General features: G+C 40.9%; 1 protein-coding gene across 5 annotated transcripts in view; it reads right to left on the bottom strand.

The window, feature by feature from the left end:
• Positions 1-14,113, bottom strand: part of NLRP14 (NLR family pyrin domain containing 14) — a 70,268-nt gene extending 56,155 nt beyond the window's left edge. For all 5 annotated transcript variants that reach the window (XM_042958823.1, XM_042958825.1, XM_042958821.1 and 2 more), the window contains exons 1-4: positions 13,979-14,113; positions 6,249-6,564; positions 5,406-5,477; positions 94-1,687 (exon numbers count right to left, since the gene is read on the bottom strand). In XM_042958823.1, coding sequence (XP_042814757.1) covers positions 94-1,687; positions 5,406-5,477; positions 6,249-6,540 — 1,958 coding nt within the window. In that variant the 5' untranslated portion in view covers positions 6,541-6,564; positions 13,979-14,113. The remainder of the gene's footprint in view (positions 1-93; positions 1,688-5,405; positions 5,478-6,248; positions 6,565-13,978) is intronic.
• Between the last annotated feature and the right edge of the window lie 1,765 nt (positions 14,114-15,878).

The raw sequence follows: 15,878 nt of genomic DNA, 5'->3' as shown, positions 1-15,878 counted from the left end.
ATCCTGGCTCTGGCACCTCAGCTCAACAATTCCCTCCCTCTCACCAATGAAATCTATTTCCCTCACTCCCTGACAGGGAACTTCCATGCTTACCAAATTTCAGCTAGGGGGCTGGAGTTTAACATCTTCTCAAATACCATGGTTATCGACAGTTTCATGGTCCGTAAACACTGGCAGTGCTTAAGGCAGAATGAAGATACAAGCAAATGGATTTTCCCACAAATATTAATGACAATCTTTTGGAAATAGCTCATTGCCTGGCTTATATAAGCTTCATCTTGAGTCTCATACAGATAGAAAAACAACTCCAGAAATTCCACCTGTGCTGGAAAATCTTCACTGTTCCCCATCATCTCCAGCCACTGAAGTATCTTCCATTTTATCTCTAGTGACATTTTACAGTTAAAAGTTTTCTCCAGTTGTTTTACTCGATCTTCATTCAAAAGGCCAAACAAAAAGCATTTCATCTGTGTCAGATGGGGGTCTTTATAACTGTTGCTTTCAAGCAACAGCTTCAAGTCTTCGAAAGACTGAAAGGAACTGTTCTTGGTTCCCCAGCTGTCTTGCAACATATAGAACATAGCTGCAAGAAACTCCTGAACGTGCAGGTGGGTGAACATGTAGCAATTTTCATACTCCATGTCCTTTTGAAGAATATTGAGGTCCAGGAAAATTGACACATCCGATTTAGATAAGCCATGCTTTCTGAGATTCTCCCTGTAAAATACAGATGTCATGGTCCACACTCCTTTGGCAGCCAAGTGGCACAGGCTGCTCAGTTGGGTTTGGCTGGGTAGACTAGGACTGTTTCCATCTACTGGTGGGAACAAGCTAGAGATATAGCAGATAAACAGCGCTGTTGTTGTTTTGCAGGTTAACGTGATGTCACCACCCTTCTCCATTTGCTGCTCCAGACAGGTACAAAGAAGCCAGCACACTAGGGGCACTTTACACATGCTAAAAGCCATCTCATTGCTTCTTAGTGAATTGAATACTTGCAAAGCTCTCTTCCGGTCTTCAAAACATTGGTAAATATACTCCTCTCTTGCACCCTTAGACATACCCAGCAGCTCTACAGAATGCGGATTCTTCAACAGAGGCTTCAGTTTCTTACAAGCTGTGAGTCTTGTTGTCACCAATAAGGATGACTCAGGGAGCATCACTTTCCTCAGCAGACTACTGAGAAGGAAGGACACTGGGTGTACCTGGGTCCAGTCCTCACACAGCACAGACTCAGGTTCCTCAAAGGCGAAGTTCAGCTCATCAAAACTATCAATAATAAAAAGGAGACTGCTGGGCTGGGACATGATCCTTTCAATGGGGCCTTCTGTGCTGGGCCAGTCCTTTGATATCATTTGAACAAAACTTCGTTCTCTCAACTGGTTGATTTCTCTTGCATTGAGATAAAAAACATAGCTAAACCTCTGCTGGTAGAGATTTCCCTGGGCCCAATCTACCACTGCTTTTCTCACCAAGGTTGTTTTCCCAACTCCAGCAGGCCCCTGGAGCACCACTGTCTGTGGCTGCTCACCGGTTTTCACATCCACGTCAAACAAATGTTCCAACAGTTCTTGATCTTTCTGAGCAACTCCAGGATGTAAATCTTCAGGTTCTCCAAATAAACACTTCTTATCCCACGTGATACAATATTTTTCTGTTATTTGGGTTCTGTATTCTGTTCCATCACCTAAGTTAGTGAGAATGGAGCAGGAAAAAAAAAAAAAAAACACAGATACACATGATCAAAGCGAATTCTGTCAATTGCAGTGTCAAGAACACTGGACTTGAAGTCAAGAACAAGCAATAATGTGCACTCAAATCAAAGTGCAGCTGGTTTAGGTAAGAATATAAGTAAAACTAAAACATGTTCCTATAGATTTAAAACATGCATAAGAAACTGACAAAACAAGAATGAATTTATGGTGGAAAGTAAAAATTAGATTTGCTCTAAAAATGTGTTCTCTTTGGGGCATCTGGCTGCCTCAGTCAGTAGAGCTTCCAGCTCTTGATCCTGGGGTTGTGAATTCAAGCCACACATTGGGCATGGAGCCTACTTAAAACAAAAAAAGAGAAATATGTTCTCCTTGTACTCTTCCTCTATAGAGGGAAAAAAAAGATGCCTTATGCGGAGAGCACAGTCATCATCCAGATGAAAAAAGAACACAGGTCAATTAACAGTGATAGCCAGGGAAGACCTGAAGACATATCTGAATCTATAGATCGAAATAATCTGCCTTTTAGTAAACTATGAAGAATAATGAACATTGAAACATAGCCTGAAGAATATTTAAAGAAAAGAAAAATATTCCCTTTTCTAGATGTGTCTCCTTAGGTAAAGGAAACAAAAGCAAACCATTGGTTTGCTGCACAGCAAAATAAAAATATTCTGCACAGCAAAGGAAACAATCAACAAAACTGAAAGACAACCTACCGAATGAGAGAAGATATTTGCAAATGATATATCTGATAAAGGGTTAGTACTCAAAATATATAAACAACTTCTACAACCCGGGGTGCTTGGCTGGCTCAGTTGGTAGAACATGCGACTCTTGGTCTTGGGGTTGTAAGCTCAACCCCCATGTTGGGTGCAGAGATTCCTTTTTAAAAAATTTTTAAGTTTATTTATTTATTTTGAGAGAGAGAGAGAGAGAGAGAGAGAGAGAGAGAGAGAGCGCGCGCGCGCACAAGCAGGGGATAGGCAGAGAGAAGGTGAGACAGAATCCTCAGCAGGCTCCAACTATCAGCACAGAGCCTGACATGATGCTTAAACTCACAAACCGTGAGATCATGACCTAAGCCAAGATCAAGAGTTAGATGCTTAACTGACTGAGCCATCCAGGCACCCCAATAAATATTTTTTTAAAGAACTTCTACAACTCAATGCCAAAAAACCCAAGTAATCCAATTAAAAATGGGCAAAAGACATGAATAGATATTTCTCTAAAGAAAACACCCAGATGGCCAACAGACACAAGATTTTCATCATCACTCATCATCAGGGAAATACAAATCAAAACCATAATGAGATATCACCTCACACCTGTCAGAATGGCTAAAATCAACAACAATAGAAACAACAAGTGTTGGAGAAGATGTGGAGAAAAAGGAACCCTTGTGCACTGTTGGTGGGAATGCAAACTGGTACAGCCATTACGGAAAACAGTATGGAGATTCCTCACAAAATTAAAAATAGAACTACTATACAATCCAGTAATCCCACTACTGGGTATTTACTCAAAGAATATGAAAACACCAATTCAAAAAGATATATGCACCCCTATGTTTATTGCAGTATTACTTAAAAGAGCTAAGAAATGGAAGCAGCCTAAGTGTTTACTGATAGATGAATGGATAAATAAAAAGTGGTATATACATATGATGGAATATTACTCAGCCATAAAAAAGAATGAAATCTTGCCATCTGCAACAACATGGATGAGCTAGAGAGTATAATGCTAAGCAGAATAAGTCAGAGAAAGACAAATATCACATGATCTCACTCATATGTGAAATTTAAGAAACAAAATAAATGGACAAAGGAAAAAAAAAACAAAGAGACAAACCAAAAACTAGATTCTCAACTACAGAGAACCGATGGTTACCAGAGGAGAGGTGGGTGGGGGGATGGGTGAAATAAGTGATGGGGATTAAGAGTACACTTATCATGATGAGCACTTGAGTAATGTACAGAATTGTTGAATTACTACATTGCATGCCTGAAACTACTATAACACTGTGCGTTAACTATACTGGAATTAAAATTAAAAATATATTCCCAAGTGTCCAAGCAAAGTGAAAACATAGTTTCACCCTTACCTAGTTAAGTCCAATTCCTTCTTTAGATCTTAAATGTCACTGTTCAGAGAATCTGTCTCTGAACCCCAATGCTAGAATAGTTCTCTTTCATTTTTCTCAAAACATGCTATATTTTCATTCACAGTACATCTCACAAGCTACAATTATTTTTAAACGTAAATAATTCTTTTCTTTATTCTACCAGGGCATTCAGTACAAACATCTAACACAATTCATGTCCCACGAGATTATGCTTAGATCTCCTCCAGAAGAAGGTAGGTATTGCAAGGCAGATACACTCTACTAAATATTATACCATAAAAAGAGTAACACTTAAAAGAAAATTGGGATTATGAGGATGATTGGTTCTTAATTTTTAATGTTTATTTATTTTTGAGAGACAAAGTGTGAGTGGGGGATGGGCAGAGAGAGAGGGGGACAGAGGATCCAAAGAGGGCTCTGTGCTGATAGCAGCGAGCCCAATGTGGGGCTCAAACCCACAAACCACGAGATCATGACCTGAGCCAAAGTTGGACACTGAACTGACTGAGCCATCCAGGTGCACCTATGAGGATGACTTACTTTCTTCATGGTACTTTTATCTATCTTCCAAATTTTCTAACAGTTAATTTCTACGAGAAGGAATCCTAATTTCCTAAATTTATGGCCAGTAATAAATACCATAAGAATAAACTTCCTTACACTGAATCAGAAATTAAGCTCAAAGCAAAAAGTTATCTTCAAGATCACTTAACACAGGAAGCATTTTTTATTTATTAGTGTTTGGAATAAAGCAGGTATCAATTACTTCTTGAGTGAAGTAATGTGGCCCAGGAGCACCTGGGTGGCTCAGTTGGTTAAACGTCCAATTCTTGGTTTCGGCTCAGGTCATGATCTCATAGTTCATGGGTTTGCGCCCCACATTGGGCAGCATCGAGACTGCTTGGGATTCTCTCTCTGCCTCTCTCTGCAGTCCCCCTGCTTGCTCTCTCTCAAATAAACATTAAAAAAAAAAAAAGAATAATAACGTGGCCCATCAGAAAGCAGCATAGCTGGGTTAAGAATGATTTCTTACTTGATCAAGTTTCTTTCTACTGTAATTCCATTTACACAAACTAGAATTCAACTACATGGAATTTAAAGCTAAGCAGGGGGGATGGAAATGGTATTGAATGAAGACTAAGAAGACCTGGTTCTAGAAACTACATGCTATACGGACTAGCTGGTCACCACTCTTGGAACTCAATTACAGCATCGTTTCTAAAGGAAGGAAGTACATGTGATAAGCCGAATAGTCCCTGCCAAACTCAGGGACTCTCTAACTTGTAAATGAGACGCGAATATACCTTTCTTCATCAGACTGTGAACTTCTGACTGGGCGTTTCCAAATACTATGCTCACTGAGGACCTGAATTAACACGGCCCAGATTCTGACCTCAGCCAGAGAGCCAGTTTTGTTGACTCTTTTTGAATAACCATCAACAGGTAGTATATTAGAAGTTAAGAAGAGGTGAACAACTGTCTCCTGGGGCATAACCCCCCATCACATTTCAAACACTCAACCTCCTCCCAAATCTGACAACAAAACAAAAACCCAAACATCTGCTCACCCTGCACTGCCTCCTGCTCATCTTGTTCCTCTTGTGTCCTGGCATCCTCTGGTCCCAGGGAATGGGCTGTCCCTGCAACAGGTTCCAACAGGATTGTGAGATTCACCAAAAACAAGGAAAGCTTTACTGACAGCCATAACAGGGGCCAGAATGGCCCTCAGTGGTCCAATTCTAGGACATCTGGGCTTAAGAAAAGCAGAGCCAACAGAGCCTCGACTCCACCAGCTTAGCCGGGGGAGAAGTGATGTGTCAGCACCACTGTAGCAGAGACCTCTTGCGAGGCCCTCCATCCTGTAGTTAGGGCAAGTGGTCTAGCCTAAGCCTGGTCTACACTGACCTCGCAGGGATATGGTGAGGTTCCTAGAAAATAATGAATACACACTTTGTAGCTGTAAAGCCTTGTAAAGCATACGAGTAAGGAAGTTTTGACGTCTATAATATTTCATACTTAGGAATGACCAGAAATATTGGCTTGGCTTATGCCCCTTAACAAAATTTTGCCCATTCCTCCTATGTTAGCAAAGATCTTAAATCCTATTTGAAATTACTTAAAATTTAGTGCAACCTAGGACTATCTGCAGCAGTTCAGGCACAGGAACACCAGATGGGACAATTATTATCACTCAGTTCCTTTAATCATCATAATTGGTACAAGATGGATGAATTACCCCCAATTAAGGAGCCAGGCTGAGTAACAATACTCAAAATGCTCCTGCCTCTTCAGTGTTTCTCAAATGAGCCAACAATGGTTCAATCCCCAAGTCCCTTTCATAGAATCATCCCAATGGGCCTCAGGAAGCACATCCTTCTCCCACCCCCAGATAGGTCCCCAGCATCACTCACAGTTGATCTCTGCTCTTGCTCTCTCATACAGATCCTTCAGGTTCATCTTGCCAAAGATTTTGAGAGCCACATCCCAGGCTTGTTCCCCCGGATAATATTTGTTCATCAAATTAGCCAAGTCCTCTCGCTTGGCCTTCTTCACCTCAGCCCAGGGTATCTGGCAGCACCCGGATTCCATGGTCTCATTCTTTAGAAGTAACTTGAATTTATTCAATTCCTCTTTGTTTAGCTCCTCCAAATACAAGAGCAGCCCAAAATCAGGAAAGAAGGAAGACGATGACCCATCTGTCATCTTGTCCACAGATCAATACTCAGGCTTCAGTGGGGGAAACAAAAGAATGTGAATAAACAGGACTGATGGAAAAGATTAGAAAAACAAAATGCCTATAAAAATACAAATTCAACAAATATGTTGAAGCCCGGTGTATTAGGCTCAGTACTGACATAGTGCCTCTTGGAACACATTTGCTGTCATAAAAACATGCCTTTAACACAGACAACTGTATGTTTCTTCCACCTTCCCAGAGTTACTCCCAGTCCCACCACCTATGAGCTGTTAAGAAATAGGGGCACCTGGGTGGCTCAGTCAGTTAAGCGTCTGATTTCAGCTCAGGTCATGATCTCTCACTCAGTTCATGAGTTCGAGCCCCATGTCGGGCTCTGTGCTGACAGCTCAGAGCCTGGAGCCTGCTTCCGATTCTGTGTCTCCCTCCCCCTCTGCCCCTCCCCTGCTTATGTGCTCTGTCTCTCAAAAATGAATAAATGTTAAAAAAATAAATAAAGGCAATTCATCTCTCTGAGCCTCAGTTTACTCTCCTGCAAAGTGAGAAGATCAGAATCACCCTCAGAGAAGCATGGTATGGATTAAATGAGGTAGAGTTCATATATCACCTGGCACAGAACAGGCTCCTACTAAGTACTGGCAACTCTCCTCATCCCTTCTCTCCCCCACCAACACCCGACATAGATCTCAGCCCCTGAAACACTGTTATTGCACCCCAGCAATGCATCATTATTCCTGAAGCTCATACAGTTGAGATATGCCACCACCTCCCTCTTCTGGTCATGTTATCTCTGGTCACACATCCATACACAGCCAATGAGGGTCTGTTCCCACCCACTCCCCAACACCACACATACTCTGGGTGTGTTCCAAGTTAAAGCCCACCCAAAACAGTGCTCTCTCATTTCCCATACCTCAACTCCCATGACCATATTCCACTCTGGCATTTATCAGCAAAGACTACCCACACTTAAACCGCAGGCTCCTATAACCCAGTCTCTCTCCTAATACCTTCCAGGTAACTGAGCAATTTCATGCTTTCACTCCCACTAGGACAGCTCTTCAAAAACTATCAAATCCTCCTCTTCTGAGCCCGGTTTTCCTCTTATTTATCAGCCACTTAAGAGCCTTATTCAGTTTTTTATTCAGCACAGGCACCTGCAGGTAATCGCTTAACCCAGGTCTCCAAGTGCCTTATCTCCTTTTCAGCAGTTGGCTAGAGAGTCAGAACTAGTAAGTGGTACAGACAGAATTGCCTAGAAATTCAGAAAACCTAGATCTTTCCCGTCTTCCATAATACCTACCCCTATTCTTGCTAATGGGCCTGGAAAAGAAGGATAGGGGAAAATGGAGAAGGGGATTTTACTTCTTAAGCAAAAATTGAATTACCTCAAAATTACACAGTAAATCAGGACTTTATCCTACAGTAATGAGGGAGCCATCAGTTGTTTTAGGATCTCGCCTTTTGTGTGTGTGTGTGTGTGTGTGTGTGTGTGTGTGTGTCTGCACTGCAGAGAATATTCTAGTTTACAGATTAGGATGGTACCAAAACAGTTTCCAACAATTTTTTTTAAAGAAGCAAAAAAAAAAAAAAAAAAAAAAAAAGGAGTAAATCTGAGGAAACTTCAAAGGATAAATGAGATTTCTCCAAGACAGAAAAGCTATGGTAGGGGAGGGGAAATGAGGCACAGAACACACCCTAGGGTCCTGCCTAGAAATTTCCAGATTTCACTGTGCCTGGGCCAATATTTTTCTTTTTGTAACAAAGGGGCTCTTTCTCCTTTTGTAAAGCTCTTGGCTCCACCGGTGATCTGAACCTCATCAGCTTCTAATTGTTAAAGGACTTAATTCATTAGTGATCTCCTGTCTTAACGTCTCCCTGACCTCTCAGCTCTTCTCACTAACATTTAAACATGCCTAAGTCTAGCCTTACACAAATGTTCCCTTTACTCCACATCCCCTTCATCTTCACGCTCAAGCTTCTTCAGAGTCTTCTATACTTTACCTATCATTCCTCCTCCATCCACTGTGATCTCACTTTTGCCACCAGAATTCCACTGAGATAACTCCTACCAATTACCATCTTGCTACAAAACCCAACAGGTATTTTTGGATTCAACTTTCATATCTAGAAGAAAAATGACAGTACCTACCTCTACAAAGATTTGAAGTTACTGCGTGCACCTAACTTACAGGGTGCCATACATATAATAAGAACCTTCTTGGTATTCTCTTTCCCCTTAACTTTCACAATCTGATACTTTTTTTTTCCTCTTGCCTTTCCAGGTGTCTCTGTGAGCCAAGATCTAGATGGTTCTGAATCTTATTGGATTTATACTCCTACAAGATATGTGCAATTCTGACAGAAAGTACCATACACTTTGGCCTCCTTCCCAAAGGTTTTATGCTGTTCTTGAAGGAATTGTTCTTTTTCCTTGTTTTGTGGTCTTCCTTTGTTTGGAAAACAGATGCTGTCTGGTGTTGCTCCTCTTGTGTGAAGGCATTCATAAATTCCAACATGTTCTGAACTAAAATGGGAATCCATGGTCTAAGAGGATTTCAATTTGCAAATTTATTGATATAAATTTTTGCTCTTTATAATTAAAGCCTGTTTGTTCAAAATATTCATTCCTCACATGTTAACAATGACATTTATTGAGGATCTATTGTGTATAGGTTATGAAAATGTTCTTTAGTCTTAAAAATAGTCCTGAAGGTTTGGTTTTTATCCACATTTTATAGAATCAAGGATTCAGAAATTAAGAAACTTTCCCAGGTTAAAGAGTTGACAAGTAGCCAATCAAACTACAAAGGTCATTCTCCTTCTACTAGGTACCCCTTCCTTTTAATTTCACTCTATTTTTCTAGGCATGGGGGATTCAGGGTTAAATGCAATCTGTGTGGCCATATTCTGTGATACTGGATCCTGTGCTGAACACTGGGCTACGGGAAGAGGAACCTCTAAATATGCAATGGCAATCTTCTGAGCTCTAATAGGACTCTAGAACACAAAGGAAGGAGGGATTCTTTTCTAGAAAGGGTAGAGATGAGAAGGTCTGGGGGAAGTGACACTTCATCTAGAAAATAGGATATTCCCACCCTTTTCATATACTCTGGCCTGATTTTCTTTCTTGGTTGCCCTTATGGAATCTCCATAAGGAATGGAGTTTCTCAATCTCACCACTACTAACATTGTTGGCTAGAAAATTCTTCATTGAGTGACACTTAGGTGCACTATATAATGTTTAGCAGCACTGCAGGACTCTAGATGTTATTAGAACCTTCAATCTCCCATAGTTGTGACAAAGTGTCTTCAGACATTGCCAAAGGTCCTCAGGGCAGCAAACTGCCCCCAGCTGAAACCATTTCCAAAGCCTTACCCTCTACTGCCGAGTATGTAACTCAATCAGTCCTTCTCTAGGATGCTACCATAATAAACAAATCAGAAGCAGAGTAGATAACTCAGGAAAAGACAATCTCAAAAGATTTTAATGTACAACAGAAGGAATACTATAATTGAAAAGGGAAGCATTCCAGTGCAGATTAGGACAACTGGTAAACCATTCAGAAACGATTAATTAGCATCCTCACAGAACTAATCTAGAGTAAATCAGTAAGCCATTAATACTTCAGACCAGAGGAGGAAAAATAGAGAATATTCATTATAGCTTAGGAGAAGGGGGACTTACCAGCTTGGGCACAATAAGGGAAATGATTGCGAACCAGCATGAATATTAGGAGATATAGTTAACTATGTTGAAGTTAAAACCTCTTGTCCATAAGAATTCAAATACAAATGGCAAATGAAAAAACAAAAAAGAGAGTGAGAGTGCAAGCAGGAGAGGGGCAGAGAGAGAGGGAGAGAGAGAATCTCAAGCAGGCTTCACGCCAAGTGCAGAGCCAGACACGGGGCTGTCTCATGATTGTGAGATCATGACCTGAGCCAAAATCCAGTCCCGTGCTTAACCAATTGAACCACCCAGGCACCCCAACAGCAAAAACTTTATAGGAAATTCAGCAAATAGAGTTGGAGTGTAAATCAGTAAAACCACTTCAGAACTGTTGACATGAACTATTAAAATTGTAGCTATGCACCCAGACTCAGATCTTGGTTCTAATACTGTTCTTCAATAAAAGGAATCAGGGCTCCTTGAAGAAACTGCAGGTTCTAGGGTTGGGGCTGGGAATATATAAAAGAAGCCTAGAGCCCATAGTGCCAGAAAGGAAAAAAGGATGGAGTAGATCAAAAGGACATAGAAGCCAACTGGAAAGAGCTCCCACTGGCCAAAATAACATACTATATTATTATAACCCAAAGCAGAAAGCAAATATCCAGGAGTCCATATGGCTATACATGAATGAATGAATGAATGAATGAATGAAGGGAAAGAGACAAATCTCTTAAAGAATTCAAAATTTAATATTTTATGTAGATATTCCCTCCTCCTGGAAGTAGATCTTAACCCCGCTCCCCTCCTACCCAGGAGTGTGGACTATGCTTAGTGATTTGCTAAGTGGGGAAACCTGATAAACACTGTCTCAGCCTGGTGATCAAGGTTAATACAATCAGTCATAGGTCATTGTTAATAGTATGTACCACTGATAATGATGTGAAGAAAATGGTACATCACCACTGTCATATTCCTCCCCTAAACCCCAAATCCCAGTCTACACATGAGGCAAACATCGGACAAACCCAAAATGACATGTTACAAAATACCTGATCGGTAGTTCTCAAAACTGTCAAGGTTATCAAAAAAAAAAAAAAAAAAAATGGGCACGGGGGGGGCGTGGGGAGACTTAGAAACTGTCACAGACCAAAGGAGACAAGATGACCATATGTAATACAATATCCTGGAAAAGACCCAAGAACAGAAAAAGTACTGTGAAACAGTAGTGAAATCTGAATTCAGTGTGACTTAGTTGATAGTCTTCATTGATTGCCTTAGTGGTTTCAAATACACAATAGTAACACAAGACATTAAAATAGGGGAAATTGGGTGAGGAGTATGTAAGAACTCTTTCTGTAAATCTAAAACTATTTCTAAATAAAATGGTTATATTTTTTTAATTGGAGATCTGCATCCCCTATGGCCTATAATTACTGTTCTCAGAATACACCCAACAGAAACATGGGTGCACAAACACTAAGAGATATTTAAGAATAGCCACAGCAGCATTGATTGTAATTCCCAAGTACTAGAAAGATCCAGGAGCCCATCTATAGAACCAATAAATAAACTGTGGTAAATTCATACCATGAAATCCTATACAGCAATGAACACATATGATATGCAGCTCCCTGTCACTAGGATGAATCTCACAAATATCATCAGTGAATGAAGCCAGTCCCAGAAAGATTAAGTACCATGTAATTCCATTTATAGAAAATCAAAGCTTAAAAAAAAAAAAACTGTACTGTTTATGGTTGCACGTATAGGTGTTAAAACCATACTTTTTACATGGGCTGGGGTAAGGAGGTAACTACCTATAAAAGTAGATCTAACACTACCTCTTCAGTTAGGGAGGTGTTGGTGATCAGGGACATGCCCTCGAGGTGTTTGGATTCTGGTAAGTTCTTTTCCTTGGCTTCCTATGGGTCTACATGGATGACTCACTAAGCTGCACACATACGTTTAATGCTGTCTCCCATGTGAACTATAGTTCACACTAAAATATGGTTATTTTTAAAAGGTTCAGGGGTTCCTGGGTAGCTCAGGTGGTTAAGCATCTGACTCTTGATTTCCGCTCGGGTCATGATCTCTAGGTTTGTGAGTCTGAGCCCCAGATAGGGCTCCGCACTGACAGCGTGGGATTCTCGCTCTCTGCCCCTACCCTGCTTTCATAGGTACATGTGCACTTTCTCTAAATAAATAAACAAACTTAAAAAAGAAATACTTTACATAAAAAGGTTAATATTACCAGAAAGACATAATACAAATAGGTTATACACTAAAACATAATACAAATACAAACAGGAAAAGCACTAAAAACAAATTATTGCTAATGGGCTATTCATACAGGGGGGAAAGAGGTAAATAGCTAACAAGTATTTCAGAAAATGTTCAAACTTAAGCAGATATCAAAACTAATACATACCAATGACATTTCACAATTATCAAAATGGCAAAAATATTTAACTTTAAAAAACCAAAACAACATGATGATGAGAATCAACTGCAGCTGTATCTGTCAGTATGTTAATAGCTATACCCTTGGAAAGCTGCATGTCCGCAACTAGGAAGAACTTTAAAAACACTGCATGAGTTTTCAATCAGTAACCTCTCTCTGGGAAATTATCCAATGGGAAGAATCCCAATTATAGAAATAAAGTTTTATGCATAAAGGTATTTTTTAAAAAAGTAAATAATTGTCAAATTAAAATTATGATTAATGAAACAAATGCGTTAAAAATATGGCACACACTTGATTTTTCAGTCCTTAAAATGACCTCTTTGTGCAGCAACAAGCAACACGTGCTGGGTTAAAAGCATATGGTAAGGCAATCAGTATTAGATCTAAGTAATTCAAACAAAACCTCTGCATAAAAACAAAGAAAATATGCCAAAATATTAACCATGGTTGCGTTTTGGGTTTAAGACAATTTGTGACAATTTTAATCAGAATACATTCCTTAAATAAACCGAAAGGTAAAAGGAAGGCAACATCAATTTGTCAAATCCCAAAGAGATGAAGAAATGAATGCCCATCGACTGCACTTGAACTTGGCAGGTGGGAGCTCACTGGTAACCACTGTAGAGAGGGCAATTTTAAGTCACTGCTAGGGGACAAGGGTTGGGAGTTATTTAAAATCTCACTACTATGGGTAGATGTGACTGGTACAGGGAGCAAGCATGCACTATTCTTTCTAGAATTTTGCTAGTAAGGAGGAGAGAGAGAAACCAGTAGCGTGGAGCACAGGGTCTGTAAAGTTTTTGGCTGTTTCACCTTCAGTAGGATGAAGGGCTGAGAGTGGGCACAAAGTAGAGGAAAAACGGCAGAGCTCAGGTGGAGAGATTATTTCCAGATTGAAGGCCAAACACCTGCTCCCGGGATGGGACGTGAGAGGAGTGCCTTTATTTACCAGGTATGACGAAAGTGAGCATAATCCTACCACCTAACCTGTTAAGAAACAGGTGCTGCACGCGAGTTAAGGACCACACAAGGTCCCCACCCGAAGCGGACTCCTTACCCACTGGGGTTGGGGTGACCGCGGCCTCGCAAGGGACAAGTGGTCTCTCTCGGTGGTCCGGCCCGCGTCCATAGGCCCACCGCGTTCTCTACCCGAGGGGTCTGATGGTTCCTCCTTCTGGACCACGGGTCGGGGTCTCCATTCCCTTCCCTGTCTTCCCTAAGAATATGGGCGCTGAAAAGGCCCTCACAGGACCTAACATGCTAGTTTAGAACGGGCAATACACCGTCGGGGAAGAGGAGGGTCATTCCATACCTTGGGTCACAGAGGGGGTCAAGAGCGGGTTAAATCCCAGTGCTGAAAGCCAGGAGCCAAAGAGGGAAGGCAAAAAGTGAAAAAAACGCCTCAACAGGTACCTGCTGCTTGATGCGAAATGGGAGCTCACTCGGACTTTTTATGCGCGAGGTCCCTACACAGCTGCGCGCTGGAGCAAACATGTGGAGGGCTGCGCCAGGCGCGGACACTTCTTCGCCGGGCCGGTGAGCCCCTTTTCCCATTGGCTGGCGGAGGGGGCACTGCGCCCACGCGCCCACGCCCCACAGGAGCCTCAGACTCGCCTGGCAGGCACAGCTCCTCCCAGAGGATAGTGTGCGAATTGGGTCCTCTGAGCGCAGCAGCCGTGCGGGCGCGTGACTCCTTCCCTTTCCGGTTAACCAAGAACACGTGCGCCAGGTGGGTCTGAGAGTTGGACCCTGGCTGCAGACGACCTTTCCCAGACAGGATGACCCCCAATAGGCAGCATCACTTTACTCACCCATCCAGCAAACCATATAATTACTGAGCACCTACTTCGTGCCTCGCAGTTTTCTGGACCTTTTCTAGCTGGGAATAAAACATCCAAAGTTCGCAAGTACATACATTTTAGGAGAAGCTAGGAGTGTCACAGGTTTAGGTTCCAAAACCATTTCCAACATGCTTATAAAACCATTAAATAGAACACATTTATACATGGAAAATAAACTGAGATGGTTAAAATAAGTTTCAGAAGCTGAGGGTCCCAAACTGTGCCTTAGTAAAAGTGAATTCGACTTTTTTCCCCCCATTTTCATTTAATTTACATATACCTGATGTATTTAATTTTACATAAGCACTTAAGTATAATATACATACATTTTAAAGATTTTTTTTAAAGTTAATTTACTTATTTTGAGAGGTGGGTGGAGCATGGAGAGAGGGAAAGAAAGAATCCCAAGCAGGCTCTGCACTGTCAGTGCAGAGACCCATTTGGGGCTCGAACTCACAAACCATGAGATCATGACCCGAGGTGAAATCAGGAGTCCCATGCTTAACCGACTGAGCCACACAGGCACCCCAGTGTCATACATTTCAGTGCAACCCTTTTTGTTTCTTTTCCCTTTTGGTTTAGCCTTGTCATGAAAAGCCACCTTTGTGAGGAAGAGCATCACTTGCCTTTATTGCATTATCATTAAAGATAATTGGGCTTTGTTGTTTCTCTATTTTGCTACAGTTTAATTTTTGGGGGCTTCTTTGTCTTAAAGTGCACAATAATAAAATGGAAAATGCAAAACTTCTTAATAACTACTATCAAAAAAGCATCTTAGAAAAAATGTTAACATGTCTCCTCATGCCCCTGCAGCTGGAAGGAGAGACACTATTCTTAGTAAAACTGCACTAATAAGGTGGGAAAATAATAAAGGCAATTAAAAGCACATGCATCATCTATGGATGAGGACGACAAAGCTCATAATTCATTTTTGTTAATTTTCTATGGACACTAGGGAAAGAAGTTTCTATATGCCTCTTAAATCAAGATTTTTAATTATACTACTCAATTTCTGTAGGACCTTATCTTTTCTCTCCTAGATCTAATTCTGACACAAATGTACTGAATTTTCCCACAGAATTGTATTTATCAAGTCCTCAGAATTTATAAAGTTTTGCCTTATGTATTTAGCAGGTTTGATACTATTAGGCTTCCTCATAAATTGTGCCTTTTATCAATGTATAAGATCCATCTCTTTGATTCTGAACTTTCAATTAGTTTTCTGTAATACTGAAATTTCTGCTTTTTGTTTGCCTGGTAGCTTTTTGACCAACCTCACAGGTGTTTATTGTAAACAGCATATGCCTGGATTTTGTTGCTTGACCCAGTCTGTCTCTCCCTTTATATAAGAAAATTCAGTCCATTCACCTT

The sequence above is a fragment of the Panthera tigris genome, chromosome D1, assembly GCF_018350195.1.
Source record: "Panthera tigris isolate Pti1 chromosome D1, P.tigris_Pti1_mat1.1, whole genome shotgun sequence".
Taxonomy (NCBI): Eukaryota; Metazoa; Chordata; class Mammalia; order Carnivora; family Felidae; genus Panthera; species Panthera tigris.
This window is presented reverse-complemented; position numbering and strand designations above follow the sequence as displayed.